This window comes from Bacillus rossius, chromosome 18 (genome assembly GCF_032445375.1).
Source record: "Bacillus rossius redtenbacheri isolate Brsri chromosome 18, Brsri_v3, whole genome shotgun sequence".
NCBI lineage: Eukaryota > Metazoa > Arthropoda > Insecta > Phasmatodea > Bacillidae > Bacillus > Bacillus rossius.
The window spans coordinates 27,033,320-27,053,186 of NC_086345.1; the positions used below are offsets into that span (position 1 = coordinate 27,033,320).

General features: G+C 37.8%; 1 protein-coding gene across 2 annotated transcripts; it reads right to left on the reverse strand.

The window, feature by feature from the left end:
* Window positions 1–1,847: 1,847 nt before the first annotated feature.
* Window positions 1,848–19,303, reverse strand: LOC134541440 (lysosomal acid glucosylceramidase-like). Of its 2 annotated transcripts, none has more exons than XM_063384900.1 (10): window positions 19,015–19,303; window positions 16,796–17,005; window positions 15,271–15,412; window positions 14,255–14,408; window positions 13,077–13,237; window positions 11,448–11,682; window positions 9,990–10,134; window positions 8,232–8,308; window positions 5,361–5,641; window positions 1,848–2,041 (listed from the first exon to the last, which is right to left on the reverse strand). In XM_063384900.1, the coding sequence occupies exons 1-10, from the start codon at window positions 19,061–19,063 to the stop codon at window positions 1,942–1,944; spliced, it is 1,554 nt and encodes a 517-aa protein (XP_063240970.1). In that variant the 5' UTR covers window positions 19,064–19,303; the 3' UTR covers window positions 1,848–1,941. The 2 variants fall into 2 exon arrangements, with proteins under 2 accessions (XP_063240970.1, XP_063240971.1); XM_063384901.1 differs by having other exon boundaries at window positions 16,796–16,993; window positions 19,015–19,302.
* Between the last annotated feature and the right edge of the window lie 564 nt (window positions 19,304–19,867).

Genomic DNA, 19,867 nt, shown 5'->3' on the forward strand with positions numbered 1-19,867 from the left:
ATTATTTACATGAATTTTATATTGAATGTATTAGGCAGAAATTTCGCGACACAAAAATAAGGGTTTAATTTGATGCCAACCGTCGGTGCTCCTCTGTCGCACAGGTCGTTATGCCACATTGACGCCCGCCCCAGATAGCGTGTGCTTTCCATAAACACATTGTCAGTGCAGAGAAGTGTAGCGTGGAGAACGAACTTCCAGGTCGATGGATCGATAGCCATTCACGCGGCTATCGAGTGTTGATGCGTGCTTCCGTTCTTGCCAAGTGTATATTGGTTTGCCAGATGTGTTCTAAAAGCTTGTTGTATAATTCTTAATTGATAATTATTAAATAAAATCTTGTTATCATTTGTCATGCGACTATGGCGCAAATCTCAGCCCGAGTCGTTTCTGCGCTGCGCGTACTTCCCGCGAGAAGCGTGGTCTACGGCGGCGCGTAGCTGCCGGAGCCGCGTCAGTCGTCGCGTCGCTTTGCCCCGCTCAGGGGTGGGAGCGTGGGACGCAACCCCCGCAGCACGGCAACCTCAACACAATATCTTCACGGCTTGTAACCGCCGTTTCGTAAGTTTTTATCAATAATTAAATCAGCTAAATTATTCAGCTAATGCTTTAGTATGAGTAGAGAAAGTCTGGGGCTAATCATTCCATATAGAATCAAAATGTAAAGCTTGACACATTTTCACTTTTGCGGATGAATTTTTTTATATGTATCTTTTTAACTGCAAAGTTGGTGTTTTTAGGGCCTCATTTTAATAGTTTACACTGGAAGATATTTTTATCACAGTAACCCCATGATCAGGGGCGCAACAACTAAATTTCCAAAGCGGGTAAATATACCTTTTTATAAAGAATCATCGATCCCCCCTATTGAAGTGGGTGGTCCAGAGGTCCTCCCCTGGGAAAATTTGTATTTCAAGGTGGAAAATGGTGCTATTTAAGCAGTTTTATTATCTAAAAATTGATTACACCTCACTTTCTTTGCCCCCGTTTACCCCCACTTCAAGGTTTCAGAAGGGGGGGGGGGCAAAATACCCTTACCCCCCCTGTTGTTGCGCCCCTGCCCATGATAGTTGTATGTATGAAATTATGCATTCCTAAGTTCCAACTAAGTAAGTCTCTCATTGGTACCTATATAATTTTTAGTAATTTTACCTGTTCAATGGTAGGTACTGAAAGGATTACTTCCGTTAATACTAAAAAGAATGATACCTGAAGAATATATTACACATTGTTGTGACTTTTAAGGTAGGGGAATAATTTATTCTTATGAGGATTTTGGACACTCTTTATTTTTTGTCATACACATTGTTCTTCATCTTACAATCAACTGTACTACTTACGGTACCTTCACGATAACCTGGTAAACAACATTAATGTTGGAATCACAATCACACTATGAACGTGATGCGAAAGAGATGCATAAAAATCTCATTATTGTGAATGTTTTTTCACGTGCAATGAACAAAATCAAATATTTTTTAATAATTTTTCTTGCTATTACAGTTGTATCACACACACAACAGCCATCAATTTTCACAACTTTTTAATCGACAGGTTAGAGATAAATACTTGATCTTAATTTAATGTTTATTTGGAAGACGCACTTTGTGCTTTGAACACATTTTAAATATTTCACAGTTAAATGAAAGTAAAAATAAAAACCTTAAATTAAACTTATAGTAATATAACCCATGTACCATTCTAACCATTTTTCGAAAAATGAAATTCTGACACATATTTCAGCATTGCAGTGCCTGCAACGTGGTGGAAACAGAAAGTATTTCTGAATCGTAAAATCGGTCGCGCCCACCATCTTTACAGGCCTGTCGTGACACACAACTCAAATATATTTGGCTAAGAAATTTTTATTTTTATTCGGCGCCACGTTCATTGCATTGCGGCCATCGTGTTGCGTCAATTGCGACTCTGGCATAAGTTTTCTTATTTGTAAAGAATGGTGTTGAAACTGGTCCCGCTGATCTTCACAGAGAGACTGCCCCTTTCAGAGTCTTTGATGACAACATCCACGTCATCGCCATCTCTGTAAGAAACATAGCCCAAAGTCAACATAAAGCGATATAGTTACTACACCGTTACATACAAGAGGATCAATTCAACAACTGTTAAAAATTAAAACCCAAAATGTTGTACAGTTACGAAGACTATTCTACTAGCGTAACCAAATATTGTAATAGGTTAGTACAGGAAAGACGTTGTAAATTCGCGAGACAAGTGATGCCTAGCGTTCCTGGTGTTATGAGCTGTACCTAACATTGTAAAAATGTTGTTAGTACAAGATTTTTAAGTTTTTATTTTATTTCAATTGCTCTGTATTTTATATACTTAATTTTTGAAGCAAGAATACATTTTAAGAGCTTTGGAGCAATACGAAAAATATATAACAGCATTATTCTCAATGCAAGAACAGTTTATTTCAGAATTTAGAGAAACGCCATGCCTTAGTCATGGAGGTATTACTTCTTAACTCCATGCCTATGCAGCCCATTGGAACGTACACAACTCTTAATTCCGCGCATATGCTTGCAGCTCACACTGCTAGGATCGCTGTAGTTGCTTCGCCCATGATAACAGGCCTGAGTTTCCTACATGATCTTCGATAGTATTTAGCTTACTAGGTACCTACCTACTTAATGGCTTCAATACAATATTTAAAAAAAAAAGTTTTAGACTTTCCCTACTTTTAGGAACTTATTTAATACGAATCTAATAAAATCTTATTTGACTGAAAACTAATAGTTTGTTTGAATATGTATGCACTTTTTGAAGTGTCAATGTTTGAGGACACAAATATTTCTACTGATGAGTAATTTGCATGAATAGTCACACCACCCTATCACACAGTCAAACTTTTGCATCCAACTCCTTACAATATTTGTCACATAATGTTGAAGAATTAATGGCATCAGCGAAAAAGTCAATAGCACAGCCATGTTGGTTTATAATTTGGATGACTTTGAAGTTCCATAAAATATTTTACGTAAAGGACGGGTTCTAAAATATCTTGGATGTTGCTTGCGACCAGCCAATCAAAATTGTGCCCAGCAAAAAAACGGAAACAAATTGACGAGTAAAGAGGTTATAAAACTGAAATAACTAAAATAATGTCAATATTAATGATGCATTCAAATTAATTTTATATAAAAAAAATCAAATTAATTTTACATACCTTTTAAAAATCACTCAACATTTATTATAGTATGTAATGAGTACAGTGTTGTTAAGTAACGAATTACAAGTAATCGGATTACTTGTAACGATTACTTTTCAAGTAATTTATACTTGTAACGAATTACATTTAAAAAATGTAATTCGTACTTGTAATCGGAATACATAACATTAATTGTAATCGATACATTAAGGTAATCGATACTTTATATTTACTTGCCGTTACTTTTATTCTCGGAACGTATAATGAATACAATTAAGAACAAGAAGATCATACACTTTTGTATTAGTAAATTTTATAATTTTACGCTTGTAGTGCTACGATCGTATGCACAACATCTGTGATCAAAAATGAAGATCCATAGTGACTTGCAGTGTCTCCAACATTACCCCAGGGCCGCAACTAGGAGGGGGCAAACGGGGCATACGCCCCGGGCGCAAAGCTGTGGGGGTGCCGAAATCGCTTGCATTGTAATTCCTACTACAACTGGTAACTGGTAAAATGTTTTTGCATGGAAGTTACAGTAGCACAGAAACTGTTAAATGTAGGTATGGATAATGCTTAAATAGCACCATTTTTCCGTGGGAAAGTCCCCGGACATCCGCTTTATTGGCGTGGTATCAGCAAAAAAAAAAGGGGGGGGGGGCGCATGAATCCATCCATGCCCCGGTTGCCAGAGACTCTAGTTGTGGCCCTGCATTACCCTATCCTAAAATCTGCATTTTTAAGATTTAACACATAGCTACCGTTGAGCGTCTTTTTAGTGTTGGTAAAGATGTTTTTGCCATCAAGAGAGGGAATCTATCTGATGAGAACTTTAAAATGCAATTGTTTCGTAAGGTCAATTCCAAAATTGAAAGAGTGTTACTTTTATTACAGGTAGTTACTTGTATGAAGTCTTTTGATGTTATTCAAGCAAGTTTGTACTCAAATATTATTAATTTAACTAAAGATAATAAAGTTAATCATTACATGAAATCATTTTTTTTAACAAAACATATAGGTATGTATGTATGCTTATTAATGTAACAAAGTGTAAAAAAATTGAATCGTAGGTCAGTTTTAAAATGGTAGCGGAAAGTAATTGTAATTGTAATTGTTATTTTACTGATTACTTCTATATAAAGTAATTTTTACTTGTATTTAGTTACATTATCACCACAGTAATTGTAATTGAGCCCAATTACTTTTTCCGAGTACTTTTAACAACACTGAATGAGTATTAATGTCAGTTAAATTTATAGCCCAATTAGTAAAAAAGGCTTGAATTAAGCTTGCCATAGTAAGGAGTAACAGGCGATTTGCCTAACGGCGGTTTGCCTAAACATGAATTCGTTACAGCGATTTGCCTAGTCATTTCGCCTAAAGGCGTTTTGCCTAATGGTGATTTGCCTAACGGTGTTTTGCCTAACGGCGTTTTGCCTAACGGCGATTTGCCTAACGGCATTTTACCTAAAATGTTACTATGGTGACAAAACCTCATTTTGCCTAACAGCGAATTGCCTAACGGCATTTTGCTGATGGCAATTTGCCTAACAGCATTTTGCCTAACCTAACATAACCTAACCTAACATAACCTAACCTAACCTAACCTAACCTAACCTAAGCTAATCTAAGCTAAGTAACCTAACCTTACATAACCTAACGGTGTTTTGCCTATCAGCGGTTTGCCTAAGGGCGATTTGCCTAACGGTGTTTTGCCTAAACGGCGTTTTGCCTAAAATTAGGCAAAATGCCTTTAGGCAAAATGACACATGCCCATAATAAGTTTACACATGACAAGCTTGCAGCTATCCTGACATGGCAGGCTTGAATCAAGCTTGAATCAAGCTTGAATCAAGCTTGAATCAAGCTTGAATCATGCCTGCTGTGTCAATTTTGCATGGCAAGCCTAATTGAAACCATATTACAAGCTTTCCGCAAGTTTACACGCTATGTGAGATGTTTAAAAATTAAAAAAAAAAGTATAACAAGTTTAAACTGGTATTTGGGTGGTTTGCAGACTGATATATAGCCTCTGGTTAGTTTGAAGAATGGTATCTGGCCCTCGGGTTAGTTTGAAGAATTGTATCTGGCCCTTGGGTTAGTTTGAAGACTGATACCTGGCCCTCGGAAAGAGTTAATTCGGCCATCACTGATCTGTGCGATGCCCCGCCACCGGTCTGTCGCTTACACGTTGTGGAAGACGAGGACGGTGACGTTCTCGGGCGTGAGGAAGGCCACGGCCTGCAGGTCGGAGTCGCCCTCCGCCCGGAGCCCCACGCGCACGGACCCCGGCTGCACGAAGGCGGAGAAGTGCGCCAGCGCGTAGAACATGGGCTGCTTGTAGAACTCGTCGGCCGTGGCGTTGACGATGACCGCGCCGTCCACCGAGTTGTTGGCCCAGTTGGGGCCGCCGTCTGTGTCCAGGGCCAGGTTCCAGTCCACCCAGCCGGACACCCAGTGGTTGCTCACCTGTTGTATTGGGTTTCCGATTCATTTCGCTATACGTGGAAGTATTTTATTTCCATTTGTATCGTTTAAGATTATTTCGGTTATTTCACATTAACATATTCAATTAGGTAATATTTACACAAATTTCAGTTATTTCCTTTGATTAAATTCGTTACAATTCAAAACTTTAATCATTGAAATTCAATTCTATTAAAGTACACTTATTTCGTTAAAATGTGTTCTTTTGATGATTTTTTCATTTTATTTTAAATCATTTTATGTATTGAATTACATTTGGGTACAAATCATTTAATTTGTATTATATAAAGGGTTTTTGTTTGTATTACGTTTTCGTATCATTCCGGTACATGTGGATGTTTTCTTTTCCATTTGTATCGTTTAAGATTATTTCGGTTATTGAAAGATGCCATCTTGGTTTCAAGATCTATCACATAAAAACAATTTCGTACAAGTTACTATCTAGACTTTTCTTTAGTTTAAGCAAAGAGAATGTACATATTAATAATTTTTTTTGACGTGATAACGTCTTATAAATCGATGAACGCCGGCTGCACGCACAGAAAGCATGACTCATTGTCGCGTTACGCCTGTGCCCGGCGTGCAAGAACCGGCCAACCACCGTGCGAGAAAATCTTTTATAATATCGAACAGATTAAGGCGGGCCTTTTTAACTAATTGTTCGTGATTATATTCAAACAAATGATTTAAATTAAATTTGCAAAAGCTGTAAATAATATTTGAAAAAAAAAAAGTAAGTAATTTTTCATCAATGTTTTCTAATGACGTTATCACATAAAATTATCGTCCGTAAACAGACTTTCCAGCCAACCCCCCCCCCCCCCCCCCCCCCCCCCCCTTTCTACCTTTTTAAAGAGTTTAATGTATGGAAAATATTATTACACAAAAAAAAAACATTCTTGAAGACAAACTCATTATTAAAGACGAACAGGACCATACTCAGAATTTCATGTGCTCTGAATGAGTTGGGGAAGGGGGGGGGGGGGGGGGGGGGGGGGGGGGAATCGAACCACTTTACCCACTGTTTACATTCAAATTCAAATTCACTCCCAGCTTATGATTTTCGAAAAAATACGACATTTGCTGCAGTCAATTGAATTCATAGCTAGTTTTTAAAATATTTTGTGAATATACATTGTTAAAATTATGATATATTTGAAAATTTGATATTGTAGTCTTGATTTTAATATTATATACATTTAACATCTTAATATATATTATTATAAATAAATCAATTCAGTTAAAGTTAAATTGCAGTGTAAATATAATATGATCAAGTTATTTATCTTATTTAGAAATTTATTGTAATTACTAACACACTGACGTCGTCCGGGCCTGCGGCCCCTTTGAACCCGATATGCCACCGCCCAACCACCATCTCTGTTCAAACCTCTCGTGCGTGCGTGTGTGCGTGTGTTTCTAGCCCGGCAAGAGGGCGCTTAGATGCAGTGCGCCGCACCTCTAATATATATTAATTAATATTGTAATCCTTTTTCTTTCCGCCCCCAAACAGTGTAACGATGGCTATGCATGTATGTGTTTTTAATTAATAACTTCATGATCTTTTGTTATTTTATAAGTCCAAGCACGAACAAGGACGCTCCCTAGCGGGCGACAGAGGAACTAGCATGAAACTCATTTGAACCCTGTTTTATGTTTATAAGTAATTATTACAGACGGTCTGGACATGGAAGTAATCTAATAATTATTGTAAAATTAGTTATGTATTTTCTAAGAGTAACCCGGGGCACGCTACAGCAAAGTGTAACGGTAATTGTGTTCGGCGCGAAGGGGCGCCATGTTGCCACCTGCAAGCGATGAGCTCACCCCAGTCTCTCTCTCCCGCCGGACGAGGGCGGTCGTGTCTTACCTTGAGGCGACCACGTGCGTGGTCCGCCTCCTCTAATCTGATTCGTGCCTCGGGCGTTGTATAGTTGTATCAGTGGAGGATCGTGTAAGGACGTGTACCGTGAGTAGAATAAAAGCCAATAAACTGTGTTACGTGTTTTGTGTTCGGAGGGCCACGTGGGTCCCTAACCTGGCCAGCGGCGTGTGGGACGCCCTGAGAGCCCACCGCGGAGGAGAAGCGTGCCCGACGCTGAGAGCGGGCTTAGGTAGGGACAGGAGCTGCGTGTAACATCTGGAGGGCTAATATCTCGCCGCACACGGGCCACGTAACGCCCTGGGTTGGAGTCTTCAGCCGGGTCCACGTGCCCACTCACGTGGTGGCGCCCATTAATTCCTTCCGATATTCACACCCCAACACCGGTACGCCCTCAACACTTTAATACATATTTAATTACACGGTTAGATGCGTGTATGAAAGTGACTAAAAAAAAAAAAAAAAAAATCCACCCAGTCATGCGTGGTCCCATTAAATTTATGCAACATCAGTTCAGCAATCAAGTCTGATGGGAGCCAGTGGATGTATGACACTTGGTAGTTGGTGAATTGGTTAACCGAAAACTGTGTGCGGGCCCTCTTGTGAAATGGCACGTTTTTAAAAACATTTTCTTTCCACGTAACCCTCCCGTTGTGTCTCGTTCTTTCGAGCGAGGTTGGCACCACTCACCTCGGTGATGCTGGTCATGTACTGCTCACCACGCTCCCAGAGTCCCAGCCTCACTGCCTTGACGTTCCCCAGGTGAACTGGAAAGAAATACATACTTGAATAATAATTAGAAGCTGAAACATAGTTTTGCTTCAGAAAATATTGAAACTCGCTGGTTTATAACTGACCATTTCTGTCACGTCTCACTTTCAGTGTGGCGGGGGGGGGGGGGGGGGGAGGGGGGTGTTCTCTTCTTAAAAATGTAGCTCAGACAAATTATAAAATAAAAACGTTAACTCGCCATAGAGCTTTTCGGCACTAGAATCATTTTAGTAGGCTCATTCTTATACAAGAATTGAAAAATCAGGATACTGAGAAAAATGAGATAATCCTAAAAACCATAGAACACATAACATTTATTAAGAAAATAAATAAGGATGACAAATGAGGTGGAACCTTCCATGTCCTCTACTAAACAATTAATACCAATAAATAAATAACTTAATTAATACATAAATACAGGGATTATGTTTCCATTATTCTAACTACTGACATTGAAATTATTTATTCTTATCATTTCTCCCAGGCCACTGACATTTTTGCGATACATTAAATGCCAAATTCGAGAGGGCCATGATGAATAACAAGTTAAAAACAGGGGTTGATCCAGGATTGACTCCTGGGTATGAAAAAAAAAGAGGGGGGGGGGGTGGCTCACTTATTATAATACCTGTTTATTACTTGCGAAGTCTTATTATCCAGTGCACATTTTGCCCTTCGAGGGGGGGAGGGGGGGGCATGTGTCAATCGTGCTGCTGTCTGGATCCACCCCTGGTTAGTAACTATTTTTTTTTTGTATGTCACTGATTAAGATCATGCAGCGAAGACTGAGAAAGTGTCACTTGTTTGCGAACAAGGAAATTTCTAAGTCTTTCCAAACAAAAAAAAGGGGGGAGGGGTGTTTTGTCTGTAAAGTCGGTTTACGGACGATATTTGTACGTGATAACGTCATAAGAAAACATTTATGAAAAATTGCATGCTATTTAAATTTCAATTATTATTTACAGTTTTTTTGCAAATTTAATTTAAATAATTTGTTTAAATATAATCACGAACAATTAGTTAAAAAAGCCCGCCTTAACCTGTTTGATATTATAGATAATTTTCACGCATGGTGGTTGGCCGGTTCTTCCACGCTCGGCTCAGGCGGAACGTGACAATTTTTCGTGCGTGCAGCCGGTGTTCATCGATTCGTAAGACGTTATCATGTCAAAAAAAAAATTATATGGCATTGAAACATCAAATTTAACGTTACGATGGTGTATATTGAAGTCACTTAATTTTCTCTAAATAAAGACATCTATTTAGATTATCTTTATTTGAATTAATGTTGTGCATCTATATGAACCAACATTGACACATTAATTGAAAGGACTATATTATTGCATGCGACACTGTCACCAGTGGCGTAGCCAGGATTTGTGTATGGGGGGGTGTTAAGAGGCATGCGGCCTCCCCGTATTAAAGCGGGGGGTCCGGGGGTCCTCCCCCGGGAAAATTAGGATTTTAAGGTGTAAAATAGTGCTATTTTATTAGCAGTTTTCGGTTCTTAAATTTAAATATTGTAATGGTAAAATTTTTATTAATTTTAATATGAAATTTGTTTGAGTGATGAATAAGAAATTAATTAAAGATTTGGTGCTAAGGGGGGGGGGGGAGGGGGTTTGAACCCCTAACCCCCCCCCCCCCCCTGGCTACACCCCTGACTGTCACACTTACTAACTGACGACTCTGTGTAAAGTAAGAACTTCTCTGGGTATTCTTGATGAACCGTGTCCATGACGGAGGCAGCCGCCAGTATGTCTGCGTACCAGTGGACGCCCATTCCAGATGCGTATTTCCTCACCGTTTCATTAGCCAGTTGCTGCAACATTTCAGAAAAAAAAATTCATGCACATCCAACATGTTGTCAATCATTCTTGATTGTTTTGTTGTAAATTAGTTAAATTCGGAAAGGAAAAAAAATAGTGCGAAACACATCTAACTAAATTAGTTCGGATCGACGAACAAACAAAAATAGGGGAAATAATATAAGGACCATTTTCAAGCCAAAACTTATCAGTAACTCACTGAAACAGAAATTTCGTTTAAAAATATTTTTTTTCTATATTTTTTGGTTTTTATTTAAATTTAATTTATTTGATTGTAATCATATAAACCAAGTAAGAATAATTTGTTTAACCACATAATGGATTCTGTGATTTATTTCAAATTATGTAAGTAGTTTTTAAATAAGTTGTACAAAATAAAGCTAACGATGAGCAAGAGATCATCGGTCATCACGAATAAAAGTTAATTAACTTCACTGAAGTGTTTTTACAATAGTTTGAAGGGTGTACAGCAATATGTAGCCACATATAAAACCACAAACTCTCACGATTTCAAAATTACGAATTTATTGACTCAACCACATGGAATTTTGCTGAGCCTTATTCAAGCTTGCAGCAGTTTGGATGCGTGGAGAACAGTGAGCCTTATTCAAGCTTGCAGCAGTTTGGATGCGTGGAGAACAGTGAGCCTTATTCAAACTTGCAGCAGTTTGGATGCGTGGAGAACAGTGAGCCTTATTCAAGCAGCAGCAGTTTGGATGCGTGGAGAACAGTGAACATAATTCAAGCTTGCAGCAGTTTGGAAGCATGGAGAACAGTGTGCCTGATTCATGGTCGCAACAGTTTGTATGCGTGGAGAACAGTGAGCCGGATTCAAGCTTGCAGCAGTTTGGATGCGTGGAGAACAGTGAGCCTTATTCAAGCTTGCAGCAGTTTGGATGCGTGGAGAACAGTGAACCTAATTCAAGCTTGTAGCAGTTTGGAAGCATGGAGAACAGTATGCCTGATTCATGGTTGCAGCAGTTTGGATGCGTGGAGAACAGTGAGCCTTATTCAAGCTTGCAGCAGTTTGGATGCGTGGAGAACAGTGAACCTAATTAAAGCTTGCAGCAGTTTGTATGCGTGGAGAACAGTGAACCGGATTGAAGCTTGCAGCAGTTTGGATGCGTGGAGAACAGTGATCCTAATTCAAGCTTGCAGCAGTTTGGATGCGTGGAGAACAGTGAGCATTTTCAAGCTTGCAGCAGTTTGGATGCGGTGGAGAATAGCGAGCCTAATTCAAGCTTGATTCAAGCCCTTAGGCTTGCAGGAGCACCCTGTGCAATCAGGGCGGAGGCTGTTGTAGTACCAGGTCCATCCACTCCTTGAGGTACGGTCTCTGGTCGTCGAACAGCATCAACTCGACGCCCGGGTGTCTCTCCCGGAGGGCCGGTATGAGGTGGTCGGCGAGCCACGTCAGCTGGTCCCCCGCCGTCCAGCCCATGTTGTTGAACTTGGTGTGGAAGATGGTCCCGTGCGTCGGCTCGTTCTGGGGCGTGATGGCCCAGAAAGTCACGTTCTCCTTTGTGTAGGCGTCCAGGAACCTGCAAGAACACAGAAAACAAATCGCAAGTCACTGTTAAAGGGGGTGCCTCCCATTTCAGGTCAAGATTTTATATTTGCAGTGATCACAGATAAACTTGTAGACTTTTTCCAATTGTTCTAACTTTCACAAAATTAAAATATATATATACAGCGCATACTTTTTTTTTGCATAATTAGCTGCCAAAGTTACATTTTTAACGTTTTTTTGGGTTGTACAAATAAGGAGAATTTAATTTTATTTCGGAACTGAAACTTTTTTTTGGGTTTAACTGCGATGCCACTGGCTACTTCAAGAAATGGTCTGAATTTCTTTTTCAGAAAATATTAAATAATTTTACCTGCCATTTCAAAATTCCTTAATTTGTTACGATTTTGACAGCCAAGAAACATGAAATGAGCTACGGGTAACTCTCTTGTAAAATTTTAAATTGTATCTTAAGCAAGCATTGGCCAACAACACATTTATATTTAATACAATAAACCATTGTTTTAATAATATGTAATAAAACTTATATTATTAAAAGTTTTTATGATAAATTAAAATTATGTTATAATTTTTTAAAAAATTTTTAGCACAAAATATCAGAACATCTGGAAACTATGTAAATTTAAAAAAACATATTCTAGTAAAAAATATTTGTATTAGCACACTTTCATACTTTAATTTCTTTTTAACTGTTACTACAAGTATCCAACATATTTCGGCATAAATTCAATATTTCAATGTGACTCACGTGGACGAAAATATGGCTCTGAGATTGGCTGTTCGGATTTCCGTTATTTCTGTTCGGCATGATCTGTGTATGTGAGAATCGGCTATAACTTTAGGACCACGATTACAGTTCGTAACAGGATGGCGAGAGATCTGGCTCTAACCATCGCGTTAGATTTTTATTGTTGTTAATTTTAGACTTTTTCAAAGAGCTAAATTGATAAATGTGACTTTTATACATTAAATATAATGCAGTGATCGAGGGTGGGCAAGCAAAAACCTAACTGCTACAGACTGACCACTGTGGATGGAATCATTGAAACTGATACCTATTATAAATCATGAAAATATGCCTAGCATTTTTAAAAAAAAAATGCAGATATCATTAGCAAGTGTCTGGCGGCACAATTATGCAAAAAAAAAAAAAAAACGTAGCACTTACTAATTGTATGGAAAAATGGAATCATTATGAGCAAAGATATTTCTCAGACTTCAGAAGTTAATGTCAATTACGGTAGTTGATGACATTATATTAGCATGGCGTACTCAAGGTATTTGTAATTTTGAAGTTTACACAATGATTTTTTTCAGGTCAGCAAATTATTATGATTTTTTTTCCAGAGTTATCAATGTGAAACCAAGTTAGTTTTTGCAGCAAATCAGCATTGTGCTGCTACGTACTTGATGAAGTATTCAGCCCACAGTTGGTAGTACTGGGTCTTCAGCGAGCTGTAGCCGATGTTCGTCCCGATGTCCTTCATCCAGTCGGGAGCCGACCAGGCGGTCGTGAACAGCTTCACGGGTCGGGGGCTGATTTCCTGGAGTCGCTTCACGAACGGAATCTGCAAAACGCAGTCAATGCCAATTTCCATAAAGATTTGGTCATCCCAAAGGACAGTCACTTTTTTCCATAAAAATCATAGTAATAAAACAATTTTTTTTTTTCCACTTCCTGGCTTGTTTTCTTATCATTATCCAAGTGGGTGTTGTGATACTTATAGTGTACCAGTAAGTAACCATTTTAAAGAGGGGTTATGTTAGATTAAGCACATTAAAAATAGCATAAAAATCCTGAGAATTGTTGGTTAGATGACATTATCAATGTTAAAAATATTTTATATTAGTATGGATGATTAGTTAGATTTGTAGCATTTAAAAATACTTTAAAATAGTGTGAAAGGTTGGTTAAATACATTAAAAATACTATAAAATAGCAACAAAAAATGGGTTGTTTGGTTAAGTTATCCATATTTTATACAGGTGATTCCTAACTAATCGTTCACAAGACTTTGCAGTATTTTCAAACTAGCTAACCTAACCGACCATTCTCCCAAAATTACAGAAATTGTAACATGTGACTTAAACTAACCACTCGTTAAAATGGTTGACGATTAGTAAAACTAGTATTGCAACGCCCTTTTAGAAAATGATTGTGAAACAATGTCAGGATGTAAAAATCATTTTTGAATTTTTTAATTATGTTTAATCGGTAAAGTCTCTCTCTTCAAGAGAATTTTTACTATAATATTTAGTATTTGTTGCTGTATTGCATTCGGGAATGATCGATCCGGACATGCATTGCATTACACACTCGCATGTGCTCTGCGGTGACTCCCGCTGCCAATGTAGCAAGCGCACGCACATCACATTGGTTACTTTTTTACGCACCATCGTACCTCCAAATGTATTGCAACCACACCCCATGTTTACATAACTTTTTTTGGTACCAAATAACACCATTCATTACCTCCAATTGTTTGTTCCAATTCGTCATTACTCACTCTGTATAAAACCAGTAGTTTTTTTTTAACTAAAAAAAAAAATTGTGCAAGATATATTAACTAAATATTCGGCATTACCTTGTATTTGTAATCCTCTTCTGTCAAACTGAAATGTTGCAGGGTCGTGTCTCCGCTTACGTCATCCAAGGAGTAATATCGGGTGGAGAAATCTGACCCGCCCATTGGGAGGCGTATTAAGCTGTAGTCGATACCTTCTTGTCCAAAGTATGACCTACGTACAGACATTGCAAAAAAAAAGGTTAGTCTATTTATTTATTTGATTTTTTAAAAGAATTATGTCAGTTGAATATTAGTTACTAAACATACAAAAGGGGTTGTCTGTAAAGTCGGTTTACGGACGATAATTTTACGTGATAACGTCATAAGAAAACATTCATGAAAAATTGCATACTTTTTAATTTTCAAATATTATTTACAGTTTTTTCAAATTTAATTTAAATAATTTGTTTAAATATAATCACGAACAATTAGTTAAAAAGCCCGCCTTAACCTGTTTGATATTATAGAAGATTTTCTCGCACGGTGGTTGGCCAGTTCTTGCACGCTGGCTCAGGCGGAACGTGACAATTTTTTCGTATGTGCAGCCGGCGTTCATCGATTTATAAGACGTTATCACGGCAAAAATAATTATTTACTAACAACTTACAGAATAAGTACTTGCTAAGAAAGTAAAATAAAAACTAATGTGTCAACGGAAACTAAAATATCTTGTAGCTTGTAGCTAGGGGAATGTATTTTTCGCGAAAAGATTTCGAGGATAGTTCTGGATTAACAGACTGTAGCATTGCCAGATTGGTTTGAATTCCTCTCAGAAACCTGTCTGCTGTCGACACCCGGATAACACAGCAACTTTGTGCGGAAGCAAATGCGGCCTGGATGGGCCGGACACAGGAGACAACGGATTCTCTCGCAGAAGGCCACGGATTACAAAAGAAGAAACCGCTGATGCGTGCATACCTAGCTTAAGTTAAATGGGCGTTCAAATCTTTTCAAGATAATTACCCGTCAAACATTTTTCACAAGATACATCAGCCCTGATCTGTTAGAGAATAACTCGAGCGTCGTTGAATCACCTGAGCAAATGTTCTTGAGCTCCCTTGCTGAGTTGGCTCGTGACGATGGCGGCTGAGTCAGAAACTGCTCCCCCAAATCCCAACATTTTCTGGTACGTGACGCTTCTGTCGACGCTGTAGCTAACAGCGCTCTTTCTGGCACCTGCAAGAAATGAAAAAAATGCAATTGTATCGGCTGGTACGAGTCTTATTCCTACAGACACTGCCTTTTCATTGTGTACTTTGTGTTGAAAGAATGAGTTGTGCATCAGTTGAGACCCGGAAATTTCACAGATTCACAAGGCGCCAGGGAAGAGTTCAAAGTCCTAGGTTTGCTCGACCATTTTTTCTTTCTTATTGGCCGATTTCTTACCGAGAACCTTTTTGTCCTTGTTAATTGACACTGCCTGATTCGCCTTCATCTCTCTCATCTGCGGTGTCGTTGGCTCATAGTTGCAGAGGGGCGTGTCTAAATATCTACAGTCCAATCATTACGCAGTGCGAGAGCATTCTTACTTTGTGCTGTCTAAATACTTAACATTTTATACCGGCTAATTTTAGCTTGTTTTCCATGTGTTTTTGTTTTTATCTCTTTGTCCCTTCTTGAGGTTTCTGTATGACATATAGTGTAAACCAGCAATGGTGCATGTACACAATATTGTTTTAAATAAATTTACATACAGTAGAATTTCGATTATTTCGTGACCGGATTAAACGGGCATTCGGTTACCGGGTTCTCAATCAAACATTAAACATATTATAACTTTAAGGAATATGAAAACACACATAAGAAAAGTTGTTTCCAAAAGTAAAAAAACGCAAAAAATTTTGTAACAGACTACTTTACAAAAACGTAACTAGTACATATGTATGTACATACTTTCAGAATTTTTTTTTTTATTATTGAAGGCAAGTTATCTGTTAAATCGTACGTACGTATCAAACTGCAAATGAAATTAATATTTTTTCATTGAAACTGTGTCTTTTAGGTCATTACAAATAATTTCATTCATATATATATATATATATTTTTAAATTAATAATTAGTGTCAGTAATACTTTTACTTTTGTTTTGTATAAATTACTTACGAAATTTTGCTGTGTTGTATAATTTAAATACCTTTGAATTATATTATCCATGATTTTCGCTTATCGGTAGAGACCGGAAAAATTCGCGGGTTCAATGACCTTTAGGATAGACTCCAATAATATCCTTTACACACTCGGGCAAATGCCAACTGTTCATTGGCTGCTGAACTTGCGAGTCATCACGACTGGGTGGCCCTTTGATTCGACACTTCTACGAGTGAGGGGTCTCTAATTGGCCCTCCAGTCCTCCAAATTAACAGTGGACCAATGGCCAGAAGCAGCACTAAGGTATAAATATTTGAATTTCAGCACAGCTTGTAATGAACCGGCGAATTTTTTTTCAGGTCTCTACTTATCGGTGCTGACCTTCTCCCTTCGTTGCCGCGGTCAGTCAAGGTTCTAACAGTGCTGTAATCACTATGCAACATTGATAAAGAACGCGAGCGTGGTGACGTACCGCTGGCGCTGAACTTCATGAGCATGGGCTCCAGCCTCCGGCCGGCCATGTCGGACACGTAGTGCTTGGCGGCTCCCCCGGAGATCTGCCCCTCGGACACGGGCTCCACGGTGTCGTAGTAGGTGGCGTTGCACACGCACACGATGCTGTCGTACTGGTACTGCCTCGGGACGCATCGCTGGAACTCCGCCCGCGCTCCTGTTGGGAGAACTGACCCCCTCGGCTCCCAACTCCCGAGACTTTTGTCGTGAACACAAGGTTAAACGTTTGCTGAGGTTAAAGCACAGGTAGTTCGAAATAATCCTTAACACGACTGTCCGCGGGGGAAAAAAAAAAATGTCCTGGAATTTAAAATTTATTCGATAGTTACAATGTGTTGATTTTTGTCTGTAAAGTAATCAACAACAAATTCTGTATTGTTTTTATATGTGATGTGATGAAATGTCTAGTTCCGATTAAGTGTGTACAAGCCTTAATAAATTGTTGGCTTTCTTCACAGTTTTATACACTCAGCTGAAATGGATAAAGTATTTTCCCCCCAGGAAGTTTTTATACGGATCCGAACTCCAGTAATGCAGATGAATGTTAGATGCATCGTTATGGAACATTTTAGAAAAATTTTTTTAGTGCTTACAAATCAAAGGATTATGAAAAATTGGATTTATCGATAAATATATTGCTCCTGCAGTGAATGTGTATTCCTCAAAAATTCAAAAATTCATAATTCGAAAAAAAATCCAAAGAATTTTGCCTTAGAAAAAAAACCAAAATTCCTAAAAATGGCTTAAGATTCCTAAGAGCAAGCCACCCTAAGCCACCGATGTCACGACCTTGACCTTGACAGTAAAATTCAAATTCTTTAATTTTTGATCAAAAAATAAAAATATTAAAACAATTGGGTACTTAAAATGTTTGGTTACTTAATCGATTTCGGTCCTTGGTTCGACTCCCGGCGAGAGTAAACATGTAATTTATTAATCAAATATAAATAAATCTTAGTTACATTTTTAAAAAATTACGTTTGATCATCTGCAAGCTAACAAAATTCAAGATGATAAAAATATGAGACAACATTTTGAGTTATGTTTTGTGTCATCACGACATTGTCTATTGTTCTGGAAAAAAATAATGCTGTGGCAGATGTTTTTTCTAGGATCTGTGGGTCTTTCATCTGACAGCAATACTTCAGTACATCTGAATAATTTACTGTGTCATCTTGGTGTGACATGCATGTCCACAAAACTTACCATACTCTATTGACTGTTGACTTCGTCATGTCTAGTTTGTGCGTAAGTCAGGCACAGTACAGGAAAGTTTGATCCTCTTGTAGATGAAGTGAACGAAAAGAAGAAGAGTAAATTGAAGCCAGCTCTGAGTATGCACATGTCTGGCTTCCTAATGGAAAGGAAACCACTTTTTTGGTACATCATTGGGCTCCAAGGGGATATATGCCGGTTTTAAAGAGTGAAAATCTGGATGTAGTATTACTAGAGCAATCGAAAGATTGTATTTCGGAGTGGGTTTCGAGTGCATGCCCCAAAGCAGGTTCAGAACGAGAATGTGATTGTAGAATCCACTACAGCAAACAATGCTGGTGCTGAAACTACCCGCATAACTGAGTGAAATAAATACCCTCCAAAGTATTTAAAGGTCAGTTTTAAATATCTTAGGTTTAATGCTGTGAATTTTATCAACATGTGTTATGAATGGCTTGTATAATTAAGTGTATTAAAACCAAATAAATTTTTGGTTTTCTTTACACACTCATGCTTCACGTACATTTTAAAAGACTTCCCCTGATTTGTGTTGAGTTCACTGGAATCAGAGCAGCTGTTAAAAGTGAATACAGTTGTCATCAGAGCTTAACAAACAAAACGACAAGAGAAAATTGGACAACGCAAACTTCGAACCCAACATTGACGCTCGCAGTCAAAGCAGTATTAATACAAAGTTTGAAATGAACATAAAAAATACATTTAAAAAAAAATTTGGACACCGCTCAAGCAATGTTTTCGTGTTTGGAAACCGAAATGTCTAATAAGTCTTGGTTGCATTTTAATTTTGAATCGACACATGTTCGTGAAGTTAATGATATCTGAAAATATTTATATTTAAGTTTCATAATACAGGCCTTAAAACTTTATTAATCCAACATCTGAGGTTGCCGAAAAGCTCTTAATCTCGGCATTCGCCATTGTACTTCATTTGGTTTCACTCACCTGTAGCGGAAACGGAGATGCACAGAACTAACGCCAAGACAAAACTCATGGTTTATTTGTGTTAGTCTCCGAAAGCAGCTTATAGTTTGTGTCTTCAGTCCACGAGCCTTCCCAGCGATGAAATATACCAAGATGTGTGTGCCTTACTTATTAATATATATACACTTAAACGAGTCACAATTATTTTGGCATTTTCGATGAGTCACAATACTCAGGTACCAGGTGTGTGTGGTGTTTCATAAGTTCTTTTGGCAAGTGTTTTTTAGGCACAAATCATGGTACGTGACTGAAACAATAAGTAAATAACAAGGCTGATATGAGATGATTACTGAGAAGATAATAATTCAAGGACTGATAAGCTAGCTGGTTTTCATTCTTTACATAATCAAAGTTTTAGAAAAAATAATTGACATTTCCTGTAATCATTAAGTCACAACATGCATTTATTTTAGCTTGAAGGATTGTGGTATTATGCTACATAAAGAGGAATGAACAGAATCCTATCATTAATTATTTTTTATTTATACTTTGTTATAAAACAACAGTGTGAGTTTGTTTGTAAGAAGTAAATTCGAAAACCACTGGCCCGATATCAAATCATTTTACTATCACAGATGTACATATGCTATGTTTAGTTAGAAAAATTAAAAAAAAAAATGTATGTGTGTATATATATATATATATATATATATATATATATATAAATTGTTTTTAACAATACAAAAAAATTACCATAAATGTATGTACTTATTTCATATTAAGAATTAATAAAGTTACACCAAAGAGCTGGGTGGTGAAGTTACTAAAAATTTATGTCACCAAGAAATTTAACCAATTTGCTTCTATGAAATTG